Source organism: Muntiacus reevesi, chromosome 2 (genome assembly GCF_963930625.1).
Source record: "Muntiacus reevesi chromosome 2, mMunRee1.1, whole genome shotgun sequence".
NCBI classification, from domain to species: Eukaryota; Metazoa; Chordata; class Mammalia; order Artiodactyla; family Cervidae; genus Muntiacus; species Muntiacus reevesi.
Genome location: NC_089250.1, coordinates 83,877,639 through 83,902,127, shown reverse-complemented (window position 1 = coordinate 83,902,127; position 24,489 = coordinate 83,877,639). Strand labels below are relative to the sequence as shown.

The 24,489-nt window shown below is 38.7% G+C and overlaps 1 protein-coding gene across 1 annotated transcript in view; it reads left to right on the top strand.

The window, feature by feature from the left end:
• Positions 1 to 24,489, top strand: part of RYR2 (ryanodine receptor 2) — an 813,831-nt gene that overhangs the window by 545,165 nt on the left and 244,177 nt on the right. Inside the window, exons 37-42 of the mRNA XM_065922240.1 lie at positions 1,724 to 2,528; positions 7,107 to 7,307; positions 12,836 to 12,941; positions 14,366 to 14,509; positions 17,372 to 17,645; positions 22,374 to 22,488. Of these exons, the coding sequence (XP_065778312.1) occupies positions 1,724 to 2,528; positions 7,107 to 7,307; positions 12,836 to 12,941; positions 14,366 to 14,509; positions 17,372 to 17,645; positions 22,374 to 22,488 (1,645 nt within the window). The remainder of the gene's footprint in view (positions 1 to 1,723; positions 2,529 to 7,106; positions 7,308 to 12,835; positions 12,942 to 14,365; positions 14,510 to 17,371; positions 17,646 to 22,373; positions 22,489 to 24,489) is intronic.

Below are 24,489 nucleotides of genomic sequence, written 5' to 3'. Positions count from 1 at the left end.
ACAGTAGAGGCGGAACCAGAGAAATAATTTCTAAGTGATTTCAGTAAGAACCTAGCGTGTAGATACTCTGTGTTGCTACAATGAATGGATTTATATATTTAAATCATCAGCTAGGCTGAGGGGTGAGGTAGCAGTCTTCTTGGGAGACTGAAGAGCCCAGCTAAGATATGGGAATCCTCTACTTCACTTTGAGGGAAGACATACTCAATCATACCTTTCCAAGAGCGAGGTGCTTGTAGCTGGGCCTAGCAGATGTGTGGTTTCCTGGAAGCCAAGGTGATACACGGGTGGGTAATTACTCTGAGTCAGAACATGGGGTCTGGAATAAGTCAGCACCATCACGTCACAGCGGCTTTTGACAGAATGCCTATGACCTGAAAAGGACATGTACAGTGGATAAGTATGGACAGGATGACAAGGCATCTAAAGATAGTGGCAAAGCCTAATGGTAAAGAATCACAGATAATTGCTCATTATCTATTGTGTGCTACGCTGGGTGCTGGGCGAATACTAATAAGCAAAGTGTATAACAGCCCCTGTCCTGATGAGATTATATTAGTCTCACCAAGGGCACCTTTGGGGATGAATGAGCAGTTCCTTGATTATGAATGTATCAAATTTCTACCTTTAATGCTATAGTGTTGTCCCTGAACAATCTATGTAATTTAAATAGTTTTGAAAACTTAGTCCCTCTAAAGAAATTATGTGCTTTTAAAATAGACTGTCTTCTAAAGGGAATGACTTGACTTTAGGCTTATTCTGGCCATATGTTAAAAGTTTAATTGTGCTGAAAGCTGATGATGTATGGCAGGAGCAAAATGATCTGATGTAAATTCAAGATTCCCAATAGAAATTTTCCTAAGTGAAAATGTCTCTAATAATGTTTGTTTCATGAGCAGCACATACCTGATAGAAATAGGGTGGCATTGGCATATGTTTGGGTATTTGAGGGACACATAAGTAGGTAGTTATGTCAAAAGAATTATCCCTCCGTTTCACCTACTGACTGGTGAAATTGACTGACTGGTGACTGTTATTAGGGTAATAGCTGATCCTAAAGTTAGAGACAAGTCAGCCTAAGGCAGAGTTAGTTTTCTGTCTTCTTGAAGCTGGTTAGCCAAATTGGAAAAGGAGATTCCGGATTTTCCAAAGAGTGCTTAAATTCTGAGAGGAGGGGAGTCCCCAGGCTCAACTTGAGACCCAGATTGTCTATTAATAAAAGTGATGCCCAGAATCTTGGGGTGACGGGGCATGAAGAAAGCTCCAAGCACTATTTTCAACATAAAATTCTATCTGGAAGAAAATTTTTTAAATATCTAGAATTGATTAAAAAAAAAAAAACTGTGGTGTCATCAAACATGTCATAAAAGACTAATTTAAAAAAATTACTGTAGGGACTTCTTTGGTGGTCCAGTGACGTGAAGGGGCCACTTCATGGGGGGCCAGTGAAGGGGCCACAAGTTTCATCCCTGGTGGGGGAGCCAAGATCCTGCATCCCAGATGATGCAGCCTAAAAATAAACAAAAATAAAACAACAACCACCAAAAAAAAAAGTCATAAAAGGGAGGGGATGCAGAAAATACAAGTAGATGCTTAAATAAACACTTATACATGCTTATTTAAGTGTCTGTTTCTATAACTTGTGAAACCTAGGAGACAGGCAGGCTTCTCCTCTGATGGAGAACCGTTTTCAGTGTCCATGCTTACCTCCTCCCGTCTCCAGATCTGTGGACATTCTGGAACTGACGGAGCAGGAGGAGCTGCTGAAGTTCCACTACCACACTCTCCGGCTCTACTCGGCTGTCTGCGCGCTCGGGAACCACCGCGTGGCCCACGCCCTGTGCAGCCACGTGGACGAGCCGCAGCTGCTCTACGCCATCGAGAACAAGTACATGCCCGGCTTGCTGCGCGCCGGCTACTACGACCTGCTCATTGACATCCACCTCAGTTCCTACGCCACCGCCAGGCTCATGATGAACAACGAGTTCATCGTCCCCATGACCGAGGAGACGAAGAGCATCACCCTCTTCCCGGATGAGAGCAAAAAGCACGGGCTCCCGGGCATCGGCCTCAGCACCTCCCTCCGGCCGCGGATGCAGTTTTCCTCCCCGAGCTTTGTCAGCATTAATACCGAGGGTTACCAGTACAGCCCGGAGTTCCCGCTGGACATCCTGAAGGCCAAGACCATTCAGATGCTGACGGAAGCCGTGAGAGAGGGCAGCCTTCATGCGCGAGACCCCGTTGGGGGCACCACTGAGTTCCTCTTCGTCCCTCTCATCAAGCTGTTCTATACCCTGCTCATCATGGGTGTCTTCCACAACGAGGACTTGAAGCACGTCCTGCAGTTGATTGAGCCTAGTGTGTTCAAAGAAGCCGCCAGCCCCGAGGAGGAGACCGAGGTGGTGGAGAAGGAGCCCTGCGTGGAAGACTCCAAGCTGGAAGGAGCCCCAGACGAAGAAAACAAAGGCGCTAAGAGGCCCAAGGAGGGCCTGCTCCAAATGAAACTACCAGAGCCAGTAAAATTACAGGTAAACAGAGACAAACGATGGCAGTGAATTCACAACCTATTGACGTTGACCTTGGTCTCTTTCTCTGTGTGTGTGTGTATTTGTGTTCCTGGGTAATTTTATAGTTCTTCATAAACTTAACCAGCTTCTTGTTGTACTTGGGAACATGCCCATCTAATTTTCTGGCATTTGGAATCAGTTCACTTCAGTTCAGTCGTTCAGTCGTGTCTGACTCTTTGCCACCCCATGAACTGCAGCACGCCAGGCCTTCCTGTCCATCACCAACTCCTGGAGTTTACCCAAACCCATGTCCATCGAGTTGGTGATGCCATCCAACCATCTCATCTTCTGTCGTCCCCTTCTCCTCCTGCCCTCAATTTTTTCCAGCATCAGGGTCTTTTCAAATGAGTCACCTCTTTGCATCAGGTGGCCAAAGTATTGGAGTTTCACCTTCAACATCAGTCCTTCCAATGTACACCCAGAACTGATCTCCTTTAGGACGGACTGGTTGGATCTCCTTGCAGTCCAAGGGACTCTCAAGAGTCTTCTCCAAATGAAATCCATTAATTTTCGAATCAGGTTAATTGACCATGGTTAGTAAAAGATACATTTTAAATTTTTATCAGGGCAAAATTTTCCTGGTCAAGAACAGGTCTGCCTGTCATACACATATGTGATGTGGCATGTCACTATTTCTCTGAATGTGTGTATGCATATTTGTGTGTGTGTGTGCATGTGTGTGTCTGAAAGGAGCACAGGAGATGGGATTTTGTCCTGCCAGTTTCACAGAGCCCCGACTCATCTTCTCCCTATATGACACTCCAGTAAATTGGGAGTTGAAGTGTTGGAATGAAGAATAGAAGACTGTATTCAGACATCTTGCAGGCTGAGAAGATGGTGCGCTTGTGTCCCAAAGAACCATCTTGCCCAGGTTGGGATGCTAGTTTCTTTTTTAGAACGAATAGGGAGAGATGTGGAGGTTGAGTAAAAAAGGTGTTAAGTTATAGCAAATATTTCGTGACCACATTTGGGAGACATGTGGTGTGTTAGTTGCTTAGTCGTGTCCGACTCTTTGCGACCCCATGGAATGTAGCCCGACAAGCTCCTCTGTTCATGGGATTTTCCAGACAAGAAAACTGGAATGGGTTGCCTTTCCCTTCTCCAGGGCATCTTCCTGACCCAGGGATAGAACCTGTATCTCCTGCACTGCAGACAGACTCTTTACCATCTGAGCCACCAGGGAAGCCCCGTATTTGGCAGGGGATATATTAATCTCTTCTTTCCTGCAGCTGTTCACAGATGACCCTGGTTGGGATGTTTCCTGTGATCATAAACAAAGATATTTTAGCTTAATGTTCAGGCATGGGAGGCAGGGCCCCTGGAGATGGGCTGTTATAGACACTGTAAGCCTGGTATCCCTAACCCCCTGTGAGAAACTGGGTCACACAGCCAGAGGTGAGAGGCCAGCAAGCAAGCATAGCTTCATCTGTATCTACAGCTGCTCTGAATCACTTACTCATATTACTGCCTGAGCTTTGCCTCTTGCCAGATTGGTGGCGGTGTTAGATTATCATATGAGCACTTGAATCATCCCGAAACCACCACCCCTACCCTATCCATGGAAAAGTTGTCTTCCACAAAACTGGTCCGTGATGCCAAAATGGTTGGGGACTGTTGCTGTAAGCAACATCCCTTTTGCAATTAACTTGTAGTGAAAACAATAGAGTGTAAAGGTTAAAGAAATGAATCCAATATGGAGTCAGGTTTGTTTTTCCCTATTACACTTCTCCTCCTTGTTCATTAGCAATTTCCTTGTGTTTCTCCTTGTTTCTGCAGATTCACTGACGTTCTGTGTCAGTGTTTCACTGACATTCTGTTGGAATGCCTGAAACACAAAGCTTTTCATACCACTTTCTACCCCACCTCCACCCTTCCAACCTTAGGATACTTGCTCACCAGTAGGTGTGTCTATTCTCAAATGGCAAGATTTTACTTCCTATCTATGTTTCTAAGGAAACAAAGACCTTGACTGCCTTTGTGTTCACGCAGGTGTCCGAAAGACTTGTTCCTAATGCTACTTTGGTTCAGTTCAGATGCTTCCATTAATATCAGCTTGATGCTTACATCCTTGACTCCCTTTTCTGCTTTTCCTTCTTCAGTCAGCATTGATTGACATCTTTCTCTGATCCAGGCACTGGGTGCTGGCTCAAGGAAGATCACTGTCCTTGGGGGAAATGCATACTTATGTATTTCTGTAGAATATCTTATAATTAATCACATTAAATGCTTGGAAGGAAAAAAATGGATTTCTAGAAGAAAAATTTCAGCTGGAATACTTTGAGAAAAGTGAGAGGAGACCTTTCTGAGGCCTTTTAAGCTGAGGTCAGGTTGATGAGCAGAGGTTCAACACCTGTGAAGAAGGAGGGGAAGAGTGCTTTAGAAGCTTGTCATACAAGCTCTGAGGTGAGAAGAGACCAGTGTGGCTACAGCTTTATGAGCTGAGGAGGGAGGGTGAGATAGGGAGAAGGCAGTAAATACAGAGTCTACCTCTTTGCTAATGCCAGCCATATGGTGGATTTTGAATTTTATTCTAAGTTCAATTAAAACCATTGAAGAACTGATTCAAATGAATTCCCTTTTTTTTTAATGGCTGAGTAATATTCCATGGTGTATATGTACCACAGCTTCCTTAACCATTCGTCTGCTGATGGGCATCTAGATTGCTTCCATGTCCTGGCTATTATAAGCAGTGCTGTGATGAACATTGGGGGTACACATGTCTCTTTCAGATCTGGTTTCCTTGGTGTGTATGCCCAGGAGTGGGATTGCTGGGTCATATGGCAGTTCTATTTCCAGTTTTTTAAGGAATCTCTGCACTGTTCTCCATAGTGGCTGTACTAATTTGCATTCCCACCAACAGTGTAAGAGGGTTCCCTTTTCTCCACACCCTCTCCAGCATTTCTTGCTTGTAGACTTTTGGATAGCAACCATTCTGACTGGTGTGTAATGGTACCTCTTTGAGGTTTTGATTTGCATTTCTCTGATAATGAGTGATGTTGAGCATCTTTTTGTGTGTTTGTTAGCCATCTGTATGTCTTCTTTGGAGAAATGTCTGTTTAGATCTTTGGGCCAAAGATCTAAACAGACATTCATTTGAAACAGTTCTAATGAGATGGATGAAACTGGAGCCCATTATACAGAGTGAAGTAAGCCAGAAAGATAAAGACCAATACAGTATACTAACGCATATATATGGAATTTAAAAAGATGGTAACGATAACCCTATATGCAAACCAGAAAAAGAGACACAGATATACAGAACAGACTTTTAGACTCTATGGGAGAAGGCGAGGGTGGGATGTTCAGAGAGAACAGCATTGAAACAAGTATACTGTCAAGGGTGAAACAGACCACCAGCCCAGGTTGGATGCATGAGAAAAGTGCTCAGGGCTGGTGCACTGGGAAGACCCAGAGGGATGGGATGAAGAGGGAGGCAGGAGGGGGGACTGGGATGGGGAATACATGTAAATCCATGACTGATTCAATTCAATGTATGACAAAAACCACTACAATATTGTAAAGTAATTAGTTAGCCTCCAACTAATAAAAATAAACGGAAAAAAAAACATTGAAGAATTTCAGCAGGATAAGTCTGTTCTAAAAAATCTCAACATAGCTGCTATGAGGAAGATAGATAAGGGGAGTATGAGAGGGTGGTCCAGAGCCCACCTAGTCAGGAGGCTGACATGCAGGGTCAAGGCTGAGGAGACTGTGTTTCCACTGGAGTGGGGCAAAGCAGGTGGGGAGAGGGGCATGGACGCTAGGGCTAGCTTAGAGGCAGCATCGACAGAAATGGCTGTACTTAAGATGGTGGAATACGAGGATTTAAAGTCCTGTAACACTGCTGTGCGTTTATATCACAGTTGGTATAAAGTACATTTAAATATTTCCCAAATCTTGGGCCGAACATTTTCTGGAAGGCATGTTTCTATGGTGCATTGTATCAGTTAAAAATCCTTTTGGCTTCTGGTAAGAAAATACCCAGCTGACTATTTAATGAATAAGCAGTGAACCACTTAGTTAACTTACATGCAGAGTCTGGAGGTAGACAGTTCTAGCATGAATGTAGTAGTTTAATGGTGTCATCAGGAACCCAGACCATAATATCTTTCTGTGATCCTCAGTTTATGGTTTTTATCCTAAAGTGTGTTACCTCCTCCTTCCATCAGTGATCGTGCCATTAGCCAGTTTTTGAAAATAGGATATTCTAGTCTTTTGTTAATGGTAAAAATGCTTTCCCAGAAGACCCCTTGCAAACTTTTTCTTACCTACCCTATTTGCTATAGCCCCTCTAGCCACAGAGGACACTGGCCAGTAAACGTTCATCAAAGGGACATCAAAGGGTATTTGCCTTTTGAGCTTAGACAAATTGTATTTCATCCCCTAGACTGGGCACATTGCTGTCTACATAAAATCAGGATTCTATTAATAAAGAAGTGTTGACAACTAAGTGTGTCTGTCACAAATTATGCTTTGATATACATTAACTATTGAAAAATTCAGAAATTAAGCTTTGTATCTTTTTAATCATCTCTTTAGATGTGCCTGCTACTTCAATACCTCTGTGACTGCCAGGTCCGGCACCGAATAGAAGCCATTGTGGCCTTTTCAGATGACTTTGTAGCCAAGCTCCAAGACAATCAACGATTCCGCTATAACGAAGTTATGCAAGCCTTAAACATGTCGGCTGCACTCACAGCCAGGAAAACAAAGGAATTCAGATCCCCGCCTCAAGAACAGGTATAAGAATGAACAGAAAAGTCTTCCTTCCTTACTTTGGGTTTTATTCATTCATATTTGACACATTGCAGAATTTTACCAGAAGTTGCAAGTGTATTTTTTTTTTTTTTCCTGTTTTCTTTACACTGGCTAAGTTCATTTTGTCAGTAATCATAGGTCTCACCAAAAGAATCTACTTGGTTAGTTTAAACAAATTAAATAAGAGACTTATTAAAAGGTATCGAGTATATGATGTACCCTTGGAGGAAGCCAGTGTGCCAGATTCTGAAGTTCTTCAAGTAGGAAAAGTATCCAGGTCACAGGGGGGTCTTCATTGGCTGGCACAGCACCACCCCAGCTAATAGGAACCCTTGACTTCTAAGACTTAATACACTTCATTTTGTGTCTCCTCGAAGAACCCCATGTCACTGCCACCAGTCTTGCAGGAATATTGATCACCTCTTTGTGGGTCTTCCTCTGGTTGCTCACCTCCAAACCCAGGTCTCCCTAGGGTGCAACCAAGTCAGAAGCCTATGCCTAAATCCAAGAATGAGCTATTCTAGGGCCATGAACTTTCTGATATCTTCCTCAGGATGGGTCTCTTACTGTGACAAATTACCAAAATGTATTGAGTTGGTCAAAATGTTCATTTGGGTTTTTCCAAAGGATGATACAGAAAAACCCAAATGAGCTTTTTGGCCCAGCCAGTAGCTGTGATGGTTAAAAGGTATAACTTATACAGATCTCATCTTCAATATCTTACCTTGCTCTTTCCCTCTATATCCAAGATAGCTGTGAATGGAGGTACTTAGGGAGTAATTGTAGAATTTATCTTTTTCTCACCAGAATGTAAAGTCTTTGAGGGAAGGGACATGGAATTTTGTTTATTACTGTAAAGAACATTTACTGAGCGGAGAACAAATCCACCTTCTCCCAGAATAACTCCATTTGTTAAAATACTATTGGGAAACTTCTGCTTCTGAAAAAATGGAATACCTCTGCCTATTCTTCCTTCTAAGTACAACTATAACCCTGGATATTACACGAAAGACAACATAAGAAGACTGAAAGACAGAAGAAAGACTGGCTGTGGAACTTGGGAGCTGAGGAATGACATGGTGGCAAGTTCCCTGGGATTTTGTTTTTTTCTCATCTATCACAAACTTGGAGCTAAAGAAGCCAGCAACTCAGAAACACCAAGAAAAGCCTCAACAAGTACCTTCTTGGTCTAGCCAGAGAACCAGAAAAACTGTTTTTCTGGCAAGAGAGAAAACTTTTAGGTAATGACCATGCTACTCCAGCCGAAGACCACAGTAAACCTGGTGCCACACCCCCCACCAAACCAGCAGACACCGAGTGGAGAGCTTAGATGTCTGCTCGGATCAGGTTGTACACAGGTGCTCCAGCTGGGGCCCTGAGAAGCTGAGACTTTATCCTGGTTGAGTGGTAATGAGGCTTATCCCTTCCAAAGGGTCAATAAGGTCACAGAGGGAGGTGTATTAAGGCGCTCACCCTTTCCAGCCAGGGTTGTGTGAGTTCAGGTCCACTGTTCCCAGCCTCACCCAGCAGAAATGAGGTCTCCTCTCTCCTTCAAGGAGGTCAAGTGGAGAAATGGACGTGTATGCCACCTAGCAGTAATGGCATCAGAAGTCAGAAGTTTAAATAAGAAACAAAGTCTCCTAAGTCGTGTCCAACTCTTGTGACCCCATGGACTGTAGCCTGCTAGGCTCCTCTGTCCATGGGATTTTCCAGGCAAGAATACTGGAGTGGGTTGCCATTTCCCTCTCCAGGGTACTACCAAAAATGTCCAGATTTCAATTAAAAATCACACAAACACACCAAGATCCAGCAAAAACTTGAATGAAAAATGGCAATCAATAGATACCAACTCTGTGATGACAAAAATAAAAAAGTTGCAGCAAAAACAATAGGAGCTACAAAGAAGATCCAAATGGAAATTCTACAACTGAAAAATACAGTGTCTGAATTAAAAATCATCAGTAGGTGGATTTAATGGCACAATGGAGTGGAAAAGAAAAAAAATATTATTGAAGAGAGAATAGACGTTGTTTAGCCCCCATAATAGAAAATAACAGTGAAAAAAATAGAGCCTGGGGCACCAATGCGAATATAGCAAAAGATCTAACATTAATGGCATTAGATTTCCAGAGAGATAGGAGAAAGAGAATGAACTGAAAACATTCTTGAAAAAGTAATGGTTGAAAACTTTTCAAATTTGGCAAAAGTTATAGAGATTCAAGAAACTGAGTAAACTCCAAATGGAATACACCCCAAATGTAAGCCAAAACATATTGTAGTCAAACTTCTGAACATGAAAGAGAAAAATCTTGATAGGACCAAGAAACAAATGACGCTTGGAAAGACAAGTCAAGTGACAACAAATTTCTCATCAGAAAATACAGAGGACAGAAGGAAGTGGCACAGCATTTTTCGTGTGCTGAAAGAAAAGACCTGTCAACCATAATTCTATGTGCAGTGAAAATATCCTTCAGAATCGAGGGGAAATCAAAATTTTCTCAAATTAAGGAAAACTACCAGAATTGGATTATCCTGAAAGAGTCCCTAAAGGAAGTTCTTTAAACATAAAGGAAATGATAAAAGAAAATTTGAAAAATCAGGAAAGAACAACAACAGAAAGTGAAGGAAAGTTACAAGGCTCAAAATAGCTTGAAGTTAAAACTCCCCTCCGGGTCCTCCCCACCATTCTATGCAAAACAAAGAACCCTCTCACCAGAAGAAAAAAATGGACATTAGGGTTGATTATGCCCCATTCCCAGCTGGTCTCAGCTTCTGGCAGATCTCCAGAATTCTTGCCCTAGCCATTTAAGAGATAACTACCCTGAGCAACCTTGGAGAACAAGCCCCCTTAAGACAGTAGATTTCTACATACATGCCTCTATATGCCTGCTCTTTTCTTGGGTTAGGGCAGCAACTCACTTAATCTCACTGCTGCCCCTTCTCACCTCATTAAAGGTGATCTGTTCCCGTAAAGTGCCAGTCTTTTTCTTTTTCTGAACCTTGCCTTCTCTAACTCCCTTACCCTACAGAAAGTGTTAAAATAGGGGTAAATACAATTTTTTTTTCTCTTGAACTTTCTAAATTATGTTTGATGTGCAAAGCAAAAATGGTAACTCTGATATGTTCTAAATGTATGCTTACTAAATATTTAAGGCAATTGTATTTTCAATGGTGGAGAATAAGGGACATAACGGAAGATAAAGTTTCTGTATTTCATTTAAACTGATAGAGTGTTAATACCGGTAGACTGAGATAAATTATGTATATATTAATATAATATCCTGTGTTACCACTAAAATAGCTATGCAAAGAGATACCCATGGATAGTTCAAAATAGGATCCTAGAAATAGTTCAGGGAACCCACAGCACTTTGGGAAAAGTAAATGAGAAAAAACAAACAGAAAACAAGCAAAATGACAGGCATATCAATAAATTCATGAGTATAAATAATTTAAATAAAGTAAGAGAGATTGCCAGTGAATTTTAAAAACTTGGCTTAACTATATGCTGTCTTTGAGAAATTCACTTAAAATGTAATGATATGTTGAAAATAAAAAGGATGAAAAAGGTATGTTATGAAAAATTAATTAAAAGAAAATAAGATGACTGTATCAGAGCAAAGAAATTTGTCATAGATAGGAACATTATATAAGAATAAGAGGTCAGTCCACAAGGAAGACAAATGTGTATGCACTAGACAACAGAGCTGCAAATAGAATTGAAAGGAGAAATAGATGAATACAGGGTTGTAGTTGGAGACTTTAACACCCCTCTCTAAATATTTGAAGGACAAGATAGACAAAAAATCAGCAAGAATGGAGGAGAATACACCAGTGTTATCACTAGCAGGATCTTTGTATATTTATGGGACACTCTGCCCAATAATAGAATACAGGTTTATTTTCAAGTGTCTATGAAACATTTGCAAAGATAGATTATAGCCTGAACCATGAAACAGCCTCAACAAATGTAGAAGAATTGGTTTGTTTTTTTTTTTCATACAGGATGGTTTTTCACCATGAGTCAAATTAGAAATTAGTAACAGAAATATAGCAGGCAAATCTCTGAACACTTGGAAACTAAACAATGCACTTAGTTCAAGGAACAAGTCTCAAGAAAAAAATAAAAAATACATTGGACTGAAAGAAAGAGAAAATATGACATATGAAACTTTGTGGAAACAGCTGAAACTGTGTAAGAGGGAAGTTTATTGCATTAAATACTTATATATAAAAGAGCAAAAGACTCAAAGTAATAATCTAAACTGCCATCACAAGAATTTAGAAAAATAACAACATAAGTCCAAAACAAGCAAAAAAAAAAAAAGGCAGTAATATAGAACAGAGGAGAAATGAATGAAACTGCAAACAGGACGATGAAAAAATCAATGAATCCAAAAGCTAGTTATTTTTAAAAATTAAAGAAATCAATAAAATTCTAAAGGAATTAGCAAAGAAAGAAAGAAAGCACAAATTACCAAATCAGAAATGAAATGAGATATCACTACAGACTATAGATTGCAAAAGGATAGATAATATGGGGATACATGTATTCATGCTATGTGATTCTATGATTCTGTTTGTATAATGTTCTTGAATTGCCAATAATATAGAAATGGAGAACAGGTTAGTGGTTGATAGGAATTAGGGATGAAGAGCAAGCAAGAGGGTGTGGTGATAAAAGGATTAACAGGAGGGATCCTGAAGGGATGGACTTGTTCTTTCTTTTGACTGTATCGAAGTCAGTATCCTGGTTGTGATTCTGTACTACTGTTTTGCAAGATGTCACTATAGTGGGGTAACAGAATAAAGAATACACAGGATCTCTTTGTATTATTTCTTATAATAGCATATGAATCTATAATTTTCTCAAATAATAGTTTAACAAAAAATTTACATACGTAAAACTCTAAAAGGACAACTTACAATTGTTTCATAAAGGAAAATTATGGAACATACTTTTCTTCATTCATGAATTTAATACTATTGTATCCAAAACTTAAAATAAATGGAAGAAAGTTTCTTGCAGTTTGTTCAGTTGAACCATTAATATTAGAAAAGGCATAGTGATCCATTATATTGCTCTTCAGTTATGTTTGGTTTTCCTTCTTTGCTGTGTACTTTTAACAAAATAGTTCTTAAAAATAGTCAATAATGCATGCAAATTAGCTAGAAAAATATCTAGAAGGATAATAAAAATTTAGTAAGTAAACTTAGGTCTTAATTAGTTTAAAAACACTAAGTATACACAGGTCTAAGATTTTGTGAAAGTGAGAAAGGAGACTCAAATAATATGACTATTTTAGCATGCTAAGCTTTGAATTATTTGATTGTGTTATTTGTTGGATTGAGTAATAGATAATGATTTTTCATCTGTTGGGCACAAGTCCATGAATACTTAAAAGCAGAGTTTGAACATTTTCGATTTTTATAATTTTCTTTATTATGCTGTTCCTAGATTCACTTTTCTTTTGCTTTAGTTCTTCCTCTTGTTTTTTCTGAACTTTCAGATCAATATGCTTCTCAATTTTAAGGATGACAAAAGTGAATGTCCATGTCCTGAAGAAATCCGAGACCAACTCTTGGATTTTCACGAAGATTTGATGACACATTGTGGTAGGGTCTTCTTGACCTAGAACTCTTACTGAATATATATTTTAGTACACATATGTTGGTACAAAAGTTCTCATGTGGAAAGCCTTGAGGGGTATAGAGATGAGAAAGGCATTAAGACCAAGCAGAACATGACCAACATTCTTTCCTTTTCCCCTCTTCTTCCTTCAGTGGCCTGGGGAATGGGGACATGTAACCGGGAACTTTTGTCAAAGAAGGAAGTTTTAAGTTGATTTAATCTAAAGAAATTTGTTCATAGGCTGTTATATTTCAACTGGTTGAGGGGCCCCTTTTAAGGATTGACCTAGGAAATCTGGCATGTTTGAAATTAATTAATGCCTAAAGAACTCCTTTGATAAGTTGCAGGTCAGTAGCCCAAACCTATTAAGGCAATTCTTCCCTCTTCTGGGGGCTTCTCAGATGACTCAGTGGTAAAGAATCTGCCTGCAAAGCAAGAGACACAGATTTAGTCCCTGTGTCAGGAAGATCCCCTAGAGGAGGAAATGGCAACCCTCTCCAGTATTCTTGGCAGGATAATCTCATGGACAGAGGAGCCTGGCAGGCTCTACAGTTCATGGGGTTGCAAAGAGCTGGATCCAACTGAGCACACATGCCCCTGTTTTTATTCTAAGAACTTTAAAAATGGAATTGATTGAATGTTCTGAATCCAATCAATTGGTGTTTTCCTTTCTTTATGCGGTGATGTGAAAAAGTCTGTGTCTTGATGAAAGAAAACAAATTAGTTATATCTTAAGTGGTATTTTATTTTAATGAAGACAGTAAAAGTATATTAATTCAGCTTATGAATGAGGAACCACTAAATGACTGCCAGAAGGTTATACTATAAATAACTACACACACACACACACAGATGCTATAAATAAAGGGATACTCTAAAATGGTAGATTTATTGCTTCAGACATAAAATATTCATTTGTTTTGTATATCTAACTATATATGCACTCTCTGTGTCTCAAATTATTAAAATATCACTGATATTTTTGGAGGCAAGTAAGGAGGATAAAAAGCCAGCAGGGTGTTTAGGGAGGGCAGAACTATAGGTCTAGACAGTGCCCAAGGTCAAGAAATGCCTAAGGTTAGCTTAAGTGGTAGAATGGATTTTAACTCCTAAAAGAGTCTTTTTGCTCTCTGCTTGGCTTTATATTTTGTGCTAGCTGCTGATAGCTCCAGTCTCACAAAGACAGGGGAAAAAGAGAAAGCAGAAAAAGAGAGCAGTGATTGAATCTTACCTGTGAATGCTAGTGGAAAAGATCACTTAACTTGGTTTCCTCAGATGTTTCAGGCATGTTTCATTGCTTTAAGTTATGAGCAGAAAAAATTGCAAAACCTGAGAATTGTTTCCCCTCAATGCATTTTTTAAACATTATTTGTTCTTTTCTTATTTCTCTTTGTCTTCTTCCTACTAGGAATTGAGCTGGATGAAGATAGGTCTCTGGATGGAAACAATGATTTAACTATTAGAGGACGCCTGCTGTCCTTGGTAGAAAAGGTGACATACCTAAAGAAGAAGCAAGCTGAAAAGCCAGTTGAGAGTGACTCCAAGAAGTCATGTAAGCTATGAAAGGGTACTGCCAAAATGACTCCACCACGACATTTATTCATCATCTGAACAAATTTTACATTAGATGAACCAGTGAGAGAGTTGAATTTACAGCTTGCAAGAATCGGGTTGTTAAGTAGATCCCCATAGCCACCAGAAGTAGATAGCAGCATCAGACTATATTTGCAGGAACAGACTGAGAGATGGCAGTTTTGTAAGGATGGATGGGCTATCCCTAGAGAACTAAAGATTTAGGGGAACAGACGTACACCCATGGCTGATTCATGTCAGTGTATAGCAAAAACCACTACAATATTGTAAAGTAATTAGCCTCCAATTAAAATAAATAAATTAAAAAGCAAAATAATTGGATCAGAGTCTATCAAGAGAAGGAGAAGGCAATGGCAACCCACTCCAGTACTCTTGCCTGGAAAATCCCATGGACAGAGAAGCCTGGTAGGCTGCAGTCCATGGGGTCTCGGAGAGTCCGACTCAACTGAGCGACTTCACTTTCACTTTTCACTTTCATTCATTGGAGAAGGAAATGGCAACCTACTCCAGTGTTTTTGCCTGGAGAATTCCAGGGACGGGGGAGCCTGGTGGGCTGCCGTCTGTGGGGTCACAGAGTTGGGCACGACTGAAGTGACTTAGCAGCAGCAGCTATCAAGAGAAAGTATAAAATGAGCTTCATATCTAAATAATTGCTGTTGACCCTCAAATATTCTTGCATTGAGTTAAATCTTTTCTTAAAGTTTAAATAGATATTGTCTGTAACTATATTTTGGTTTGGAAATATTTTCTAGAACCTTATGCATTTCTGATTCATCCATATCCTATTTAACTGATAAGTCATAGCTGATACTCTGTGAAACCAAATAAAGCACACTGAAGCAACGGGTTTTTCAGACCTGCACACTCATCCAGAAAGTGTTCATGAAGTAGGCCTGTGAGATCAGCTGATTCACTCTGAGACTCCTTTTATTTAAGAGTCAGTGTCAGTTTATTAACAGCGCTTATGGAAAGAAAGAAAAAAACAAACTCATACAATTTTTGTGTTTTTTCCCCCTAACTTACAATGGAAATCTTTTATCCATATAATTACTGCTATATTTATTTTTCAGTATCACAACCACATTTGAGTCAGGTCTTCAAAATCAGAGTTCAGAGTTTCTTCTGAAGCATTTTTTGTTATTAACAGGCTTATGATTTTGACCTATTGACAATGACTACATGGTTTTGAGATACGTAGAAGTAGATTGGCATTTTATCTAAATTGTATATTTGGTTAAAATTGGTGAAAAGTAAAGTGTGTCTGACTCTTGCAACCCTGTTTGGACTGTAGCCTGCCAGGCTTCTCTGTTCATGGAATTCTCCAGGCAAGAATATTAGAGCAGGTAGCCATTTCCTTCTCCAGAGGATCTTCCCAACCCAGGAATCAAACCCCGGTCTCCTGCATTGCAGACAGGTTCTCAGATGGTAATCTGAGCTGTGTTTTTTTTTTTTTGTTTTTTTTTTTTACTTTAATAAGGCATAGATTAAAACAGATTAGCAGTTTCTTTTGGAAATCAGCCAGTGTTTTGATGATAGGAATTTAGTACCTATGTATGAATTAAGACTCTTGAGAGTCCCTTGGACAGTAAGGAGATCAAACAAGTCAATCTTGAAGGAAATCAACCCTGAATATTCATTGGAAGGTCTGATGCTGCATCTGAAGCTTCAATACTCTGGCCACCTGATGTGAACAGATGACTCTTTGGAAAAGACCCTGATCTGGGAAAGATTAAAGGCAGAAAGAGAAGAGGGCAACAGAGGATGGGCTGGATGGCATTACCAATTCATTGGACATGATCTTGGGCAAACTCCGGGGATGGTGAGGGACAGAGAAACCTGGAATGCTGCAGTCTGTGAGGTTACGAAGAGTCAGACATGTCTTGGCAACTGAACAACAACAAGATGAGTCAGTCACATCAGCCCTGCTAAGCTTTGATCATTTTACTATATACTTTAAGAGGTTTGAAAGTCCTGTTGCTTTTAAGTGTGTTATTGCTGATCACATTGCAAGTAATCATTTATGTATAGGATAACTTTTCAACTTAATACAGCTTCACAGTCAAATCCTTTGAAGACATTTTAAGTGACAATTAGGGATACAAATTGAAGTAGAAATGTAATTTCATGAGGTCACTACTACTAAGTACTTAAATGAGGAAACAGTTGGATTAAAAAAGAAGCTCCTTAAATGACCATGACTGACCTTTTTAAGGATATATGATGTCATATCTTTTGGGAGGAGATGAGTGAAACAAAGAAAATAAAAGTAATAGGACAACCCATTGATTACCCTATGGTTGCCAATAGTAGTTCTGGAAAAGCTGCTATAATTTTGAAATAGCTTAAATGCCTTAGTTATAAGAATAGTTTTTAAAGAAAGTTTGTGTATTTTTATCCTTGCATGCTTGTTAACTCATCTTTATTGACATACTGTCACTGATGATTGTTTAAAGAATATTTATATTTTTTCAAAAAATTATTCCTTTTTGATTCTTGTACAAACATAGATGCCAGTTTGGGTTATATCCTGGTGGCTCAGATGGTAATACGTCTGCCTACAATGTGGGAGAGTCGAGTTCGATCCCTGGGTTGGGAAGATCCCTTGGAGAAGGAAATGGCAACCCACTCCAGTACACTTGCCTGGAAAATCCCATGGACAAGAGGAGAGTGGTAGGCTACAGTTCACGGGGTTGCAAAGAGTCAGACACGACTGAGCGACTTCACTTTCACTTTTAGATTATCTGAAATATGCATTTGAAATACCCATCTAATCTGCCTTATTATTTTCCTTTTTTAAGAAGTATCCATGATTACTTTGCAGCCACTCTTCAGCAGTTGATTTCTGAGACCATGGTCCGATGGGCTCAAGAGTCTGTTATTGAAGACCCTGAGTTGGTGAGGGCCATGTTTGTATTGCTCCATCGACAGTATGATGGCATTGGGGGTCTGGTACGGGCTCTGCCAAAGACCTATACTATAAATGGTGTTTCTGTGGAGGATACCATCAATCTGCTAGCATCTCTTGGTCAGATTCGTTCTCTGCTAAGTGTGAGAATGGGCAAAGAAGAAGAGAAACTTATGATTCGTGGATTAGGGTAAGTTATTTAACTGTTGATATTATAACCTTTGTCTTATAAATGTCTTCTTTCCAATTGTTTATCCCAGTAGTAATATAGTGGGCATTTTAGCATAAATACTCCATCTAGATTTTATGATCATTAGATTGTCAGTTTTCTAGAGATTATGTTTTAAAACTAAATAGGAAAATTGCTCAATAATAAAGCAAGCATGACTAATTTTACAACTAGATGCCAAGGTGGCTGTGGTACATAACATATCTTAGATTTGTTTTTTTATTAGTTTCTGAGTGATATCCAATCATGTATAAAAATACAGATTAATAAAAACTCATTAAAATCCATAGGGGTACAAATATTACTAGTAGGAGATAATAAAGAAGTTTCTCCATGTCTCCTGAGAAAATAATGGGATAAAACAGCTATTCTGAAAATTCAACATCATAGGTTGTACTTTATGTAAATTTCAGGGTTAACATTTTCTTTATTGAATTATAGTTGATTTACAAAATTGTCTCAGTTTCTGGTATACAACAAAGTGATTCATGTCTATATATATATATGTTTTTGTTTTCTTTTTCATGTTCTTTTCCTTTATGGTTTATCACAAGATATTATAGTTCCCTGTGCTATACAATTGGACCTTGTTGTTTATCCATCCTATATGTAGCAATTGACATCTGCTTGCCTTAGACAGGGTTAACATTTATGCCTCATGCATAGTCTAAGGATCCACTAGCTGAGAAGTTAACGTAATTTGGCCTGAAGCTATGCTTTCTCAACTCAGTTCACTGTGAACAGTAAAAGCCTCCATGCTACCAAACATTAGCATCCAGTCAGAAAGTGCAGAGCACCTAAGAAAATATTCCACCATAGGCAGGTCTGCAGATACAGTGAAAAGTGGAGTTAGAACACCTCCCCGAAGAACTTCAAATCATAGAAAGCCAGAAAGAGAACACGAAGTTACTGTATCTAAAATGTTTAAAAATGCCAAGAAACAGATGAAATCCTCAAAATGAGACACACAAGAAGTCCATGAGAAATTGAAAAATATCCACAAAAAAGTTCTAGAAGTAAAAAATATAATAATTGACATTAAGAGCAGTGATTTTAAAAGTATCAAAAGTGTAGATAAATAAAACTGAAGAGAATTAATGACGAGAATCATAGAGCTGAGGAGATCAGTAATGCAGCACTGATGGAGAAATTAAGAAACCTGGGGAATAGTATAAGAAGATCCTTAACATGCCAAGTAGGATTTATGGAAAAGACAGAATAGATGAACTATAGAAGGAAAGCTTGGAAGAGCTATTGGCTTGAGTTTTTCAGAACTGATAACAAACATGAATTTACCTATTTCTAGAGTACAAATAGTTCCACATCCACAGCTGGGTAGACTGTAGTGAAACCCCATAACGTCAGTGATAAATAGAATATTTTGAAAGCAAATAGAAAAGCCCAGACACTTGAAAAGAAACAACGTTTAGAATTCTCAACTGCAAAACTAATAAAAGATCACAAAGTTCTAAGAGACCACAAAATAATAACCCTTTATTTAGAATGTGTTATTCAACTAAAATTTTATCATCATAAGCTTGTGCTTCATGTGAATTTGAATATTGGAGTTTATATTCCCTATTCAAGAGTGAGGGCAGAACAAAGAAATTTCAGAATGTTTACTTATAGTCCCTGATTGAAAGGCCTCCTAAAGGCTGTATGTATATAATGGAAAAGAAAATGGAATTCAGAAAAGTGGGAGGTAATCTGTTTCAGTGAGTATGTTACTGGCTGCTGCTGCTGCTGCTGCTAAGTCGCTTCAGTCGTGTCCGACTCTGTGCGACCCCGTAGACGGCAGCCCACCAGGCTCCCCCGTCCCTGGGATTCTCCAGGCAAGAACACTGGAGTGGGTTGCCATTTCCTTCTCCAATGCATGAAAGTGAAAAGTGAAAGTGAAGTCGCTCAGTCATGTCCAACTCTTAGCACATATATGCATATATGTAAGCAATCATTAACAAGCTTGCATGGTTTGGGAATAAGAAAATATGAGAGAGGGACTTCCCTGTGGTCCAGTGATTAAGACTTCACCTTCTAGTGCAGAGAGTGTGGATTCAACCCCTGGTTGGGGAACTGAGATCCACATGCCTCATGGCCAAAATCTAAAACATAAAACAGAAGTAATATTGTAATAAATTCAATAAAGACTTAAAAATGGTCCACATCAAAATAATCTTTAAAAAAAGAAACATAAGAGAATTAAAATAACCAGAGAAAAATAAAAACTTAAATTAAGCTACATGATATTCATAAGAAAGAAATAGCTAAATGTAAAGATGTAAAAATCTGGAATGTGGAATGCTGAAAAGTGATGCAGAAGACAAATACTTAGGCCCCTTACTACCAAAAAAGCTAGTTTGGTTCTATGAATGACAGATAAAAGAGGAGATAATGATATCTAGTGACATAGGTAAAATAAGACTCTAATAATGTGTGTGTGTGTTAGTCACTCAGTCGTGTTGACACTGGGGACTGTAGCCTGCCAAGCTCCCGGGTCCATGGAACCCCCAGGTAAGGCTATTGGGGTGGGTAGGCCTTCCCTTCTCCAGGAACCTCCTGCATTGAAGGCAGATTCTTTACCATCCACAAGTAATCAATGAATAGGGTTAAAAAACCTTGGAGTTGGCTCTTTGAAAAACAACTAAGGAAACAGAATAACTGATGTTTTCTCTGGCTAAAAAATTTATTCTGAGGGGAAAGAAAAAAAAGTATGGAAAGACACAAATTATGTGATATTTATGTATGTTTTAAATTCATAACATTATACTAGATATTTCCTGTGGGACTATTAAATATTTGAAATCATAAACTGGAGAGTTATATTCCAGAAATCCTTAAAATGATTGCATACTAAAAAATCAGTGTACTTTTGGGACAAAGAAGGAAAACAAAGAGACTGAAACAACATAAGCTAATTTTATGTTCTTACAACTGTCTGTGCATGAGCCTTTTTTTGGACTCTTAGTGCTTATATCTAACCTGAGGGAGCCTCTGGTGAGAAGTGATCTTAATTAAATGAGAAAGGAAGCCTTCCAGGAAATGGAGAGCACTTTCTTCTTAAATGACCATGTAACAGTAAGAGGTACTATTAACATATACATCACTCAATAGGGATGAAACTCAAAATGATTATGAAACAAGATAAAATGCTACTTTTTTGTGGGATTAGAAAGTTCCCAAAGTGACACATTTAATGAGTGACAACCTGCCTGCTGGTGGTAGAATTAAAGATCCATTTAATTTACCTTGAACTAAAAGCAAATGAGATTTTTCAATTAGATACCTTCCAAACTTATGTCATGTAAAAAGATTTGAATTAACAGGAGGACAAATCTCATGATTACATCTGTGGTTTGAGGGTTGAGGTTCTCTTGGCAAGCTATCATTTGTGAAGGAAAGGATGCCTTTACCTTGTTTGTCCTTGCATGAAATAGATCAGAGCTATATTATCCAGGTGACACAGTGGTGAAGAATCTGCCTACCAACACAGTAGACACAAGAGTTGCTGGTTCAATCCCTGGGTCAGGAAGATCTGGAGTAGGAAATGGCAACTGATTCCAGTATTCTTGGCTGGAAAATTCCATGTACAGAGGAGCCTGGCGGGCTACAGTCTGTGGGGCTGCAAAGTCGGACACAGCTGAGCAGCTGAGCAGACACACAATTAGCCCTGGGCCCCCAAGTCATTTATCTGAGTGGTGCTACCTAAAAACTGTCTTCATAAGCACAACCTAAACAAAGTGATTAATAAATTACAAGTGAAGAACTAAAACTAAAAGAAAATAATCATATTATTTCACTTTCTTGATATAGCCAGAATATGACTAAATGAATAGATGAGTAACTCAGTTAAGGTAATCAGATTCAAAAGGAAAGCTTCAAATTTCCTATCAGTTGTATGTTATTTTCTTGCTCTGATTCTGACAGAAAATGTTTTATGGAAAAGACTCTTGTGTGATTTGATATATGTAAAAATAAAAATTAACCGAGCTCTCTTTTGCAATGATTGTTAAACATTAAAATGCCTTTATATATGTATTATAATAATACGTAATACAATAATAATGAAACATTTTAGGTATCATTTCCTGCCATTTCTTTAAATTAATTGTCTCTTTTAATAAGTAGGATTACTTGTACCTGGGCTTCAGTTTAGTTTGGTGTCTCTTGGAGAATACATCGCCTTTAAAAGAGTTTCACCAGAATAATAACATAAATGTAGCAGGAAATAGCACTACTGTTCTTAAACATACAAATCATGAATATAGTTCTAAAAACAGTGCATATGAAAAGGAGAGATACTTATACAGCAATTATTTATATAGGAACTTTCATAAGAAAGTAAGAATAACACTGCTTCATATTTCTGTACAAAATAAGGTTGAATTTGGATATCCATGGAATTAGGAATGATAAGTGTCCCAAACTCTGTGTCATATAAATTAATATTTACTTATTAGTACATTTCTTGCAACTAAAAAGAATAAATGATTTGTATAATATCTTTGGAAAACTTTCTGTATTTTTGAGGAAAGCCCAATTATCTTTATTTTCTTTTAAGACTTGGTGACGATTTCTCTTACATGTCCATACATGCTAGTAATTATTTCCAAAATACTTATGATCTCAGATAAATTTTTATTTAAATTTTGCTATAACTCTTTGCTTCACTTAAACTTGTGTTGTCCTTTCTAGGGATATCATGAACAATAAAGTGTTTTACCAGCATCCTAATCTCATGAGGGCACTTGGGATGCATGAGACAGTAATGGAGGTCATGGTCAATGTCCTTGGAGGTGGAGAGTCCAAGGTAAAGGAAACCCTTTATTCTTGGGGTGCAATTTACTGTAACCTCCTAGAGTACATTCATTGTGTATTCTTGTGAATTTTGTAAATCCTCTTAGAACTGTTTTTTAAACAATCCCTTACAGGTTGAGAGGTGGCTATACTTCTATAGTCACACCCACAGGATCCACAGGTGATTGGTTCCAGGACCTTACTGCAGATACCAAAATCCGCAGATGCTCCGGTCCCTTAGGTTAAATGCATAGTATTTGTGTAAAACCTATGCACGTTCTCTCATATACTCTGAATCATGTCTAGATCACTTACAATACCTAATATAAATTCTATCTAAATAGTTACTGGCATACAGCAAACTCAGGTTTTGCTTTTTAGAGCATTCCGTAGTTTTTGCTTCTTGGTTGAATCTGCAGATGTGTAACCTGCAGATAAAGAGGTCTGACTGAAGTTTTGGGTTTTTTTTTTTTTTTTTTTTGATATTGATAATTTGCTTGAAAAAGTGAACGTATTAGTCACTCAGTTGTATCCGACTCTTTGTGATCCCATGGACTATAGCCAACCATGCTTCTCTGTCCATAGAATTCTCCAGGCAAGAATACTGGAGTGGTTGCCATTCCCTTTTCCAGGGGATCTCCTGACTCAGGGATCAGACCAGGGATCAAACCCAGGTCTCCTGCATTGCAGGCAGTTTCTTCACCATCTGAGTCACCAGGGAAGCCTGATAATTTGTCTAATGCCATGTAACTTGCTATTTGCTCTATTATTCTAATTTAGAAGATATTTAGAAACTATAACAGTTAATAATATGCTAATTTTTATACAGTTAAATACATTTCCATCACATTCAAAGTCCATAACAAAAACATACTCTCTAGACCCAACCATTCCCCTGATTCAGACAAGAGTTAGTTCCACTGAATTCCTGATGCAGAATATGCTTTATAGTATTTTGAAGATGATACTGTATAGTACTTGTTGTAAGACTCTAAGGTGACATTTTAAATGGTTAACATGTAAAATAAAAAGTTTTAGGACCAAATGAATAGAATAATATATAATTCCACGTAAAGCAGTACCATTTCATGACCTCTGATTTGAAAAATGATTTTCTTTTTGAAATTTTAAAATGTATTTTTCTGAATTTGGAAATGAGTCCATATTTCTCACGTTCAGACTCTTGGTTAGACAAACTTATAAAGATATTTATAAAATATTCTGTTTAATAAGAACTTGGATTCTTTGGGGATTATCTGTGGTATACTAGAATAAGATCTAGATGTCAAGGGAGATATGTTTGCTGGGGCCTAGCAGGCAGACCTTCCAGGAAGGGTATTCATCACAGGAGACAAGTCATGTACCAGTCAGGGAAGATCTGAATTCCTGGAATCTTAATAATAATACAACAACAACACTGATGATAAGAACATCGTATTCAGTCAGTTCAGTCATTCAGTCATGTCTGACTCTTTGCAACCCCATGAATCGCAGCACTCCAGGCCTCTGTGTCCATCACCAACTCGCAGAGTCTACCCAAACCCATGTCCATCGAGTCAGTGATGCTATCCAGTCATCTCATCCTCTGTCGTCCCCTTCTCCTCCTGCCCCCAATCCTTCCCAGCATTAGGTAGGGTCTTTTCCAATGAGTCAACTCTTCACATGAGGTGGCCAAAGTATTGGAGTTTCAGCTTCAACATCCTATTATGTGGTTCCAAATATTAAACTGGGTATTTTTCACAAAATGCCTCATTGAACTGTCCTTCCTTTGCCTAAATATTATCCATCTTATTCCAGTTTTCAGAATAGAATCAGTGAGATTGTTTAATTTTCCAAGGAAGCACAGCTAATAGTGGGCGTCAAGAATCACTGTTGAGCCTGCCTGAATCCTAAAGTAGGCTCATGCTACCTTTAAGTATAGGGCTGTAGATATTTTCCATATCAAACCATTGACAATAGTGAGGTTTCCTATTAGTGTCAGGCTTGATTTTTAGTGGCTCTAGGACTAGATGAG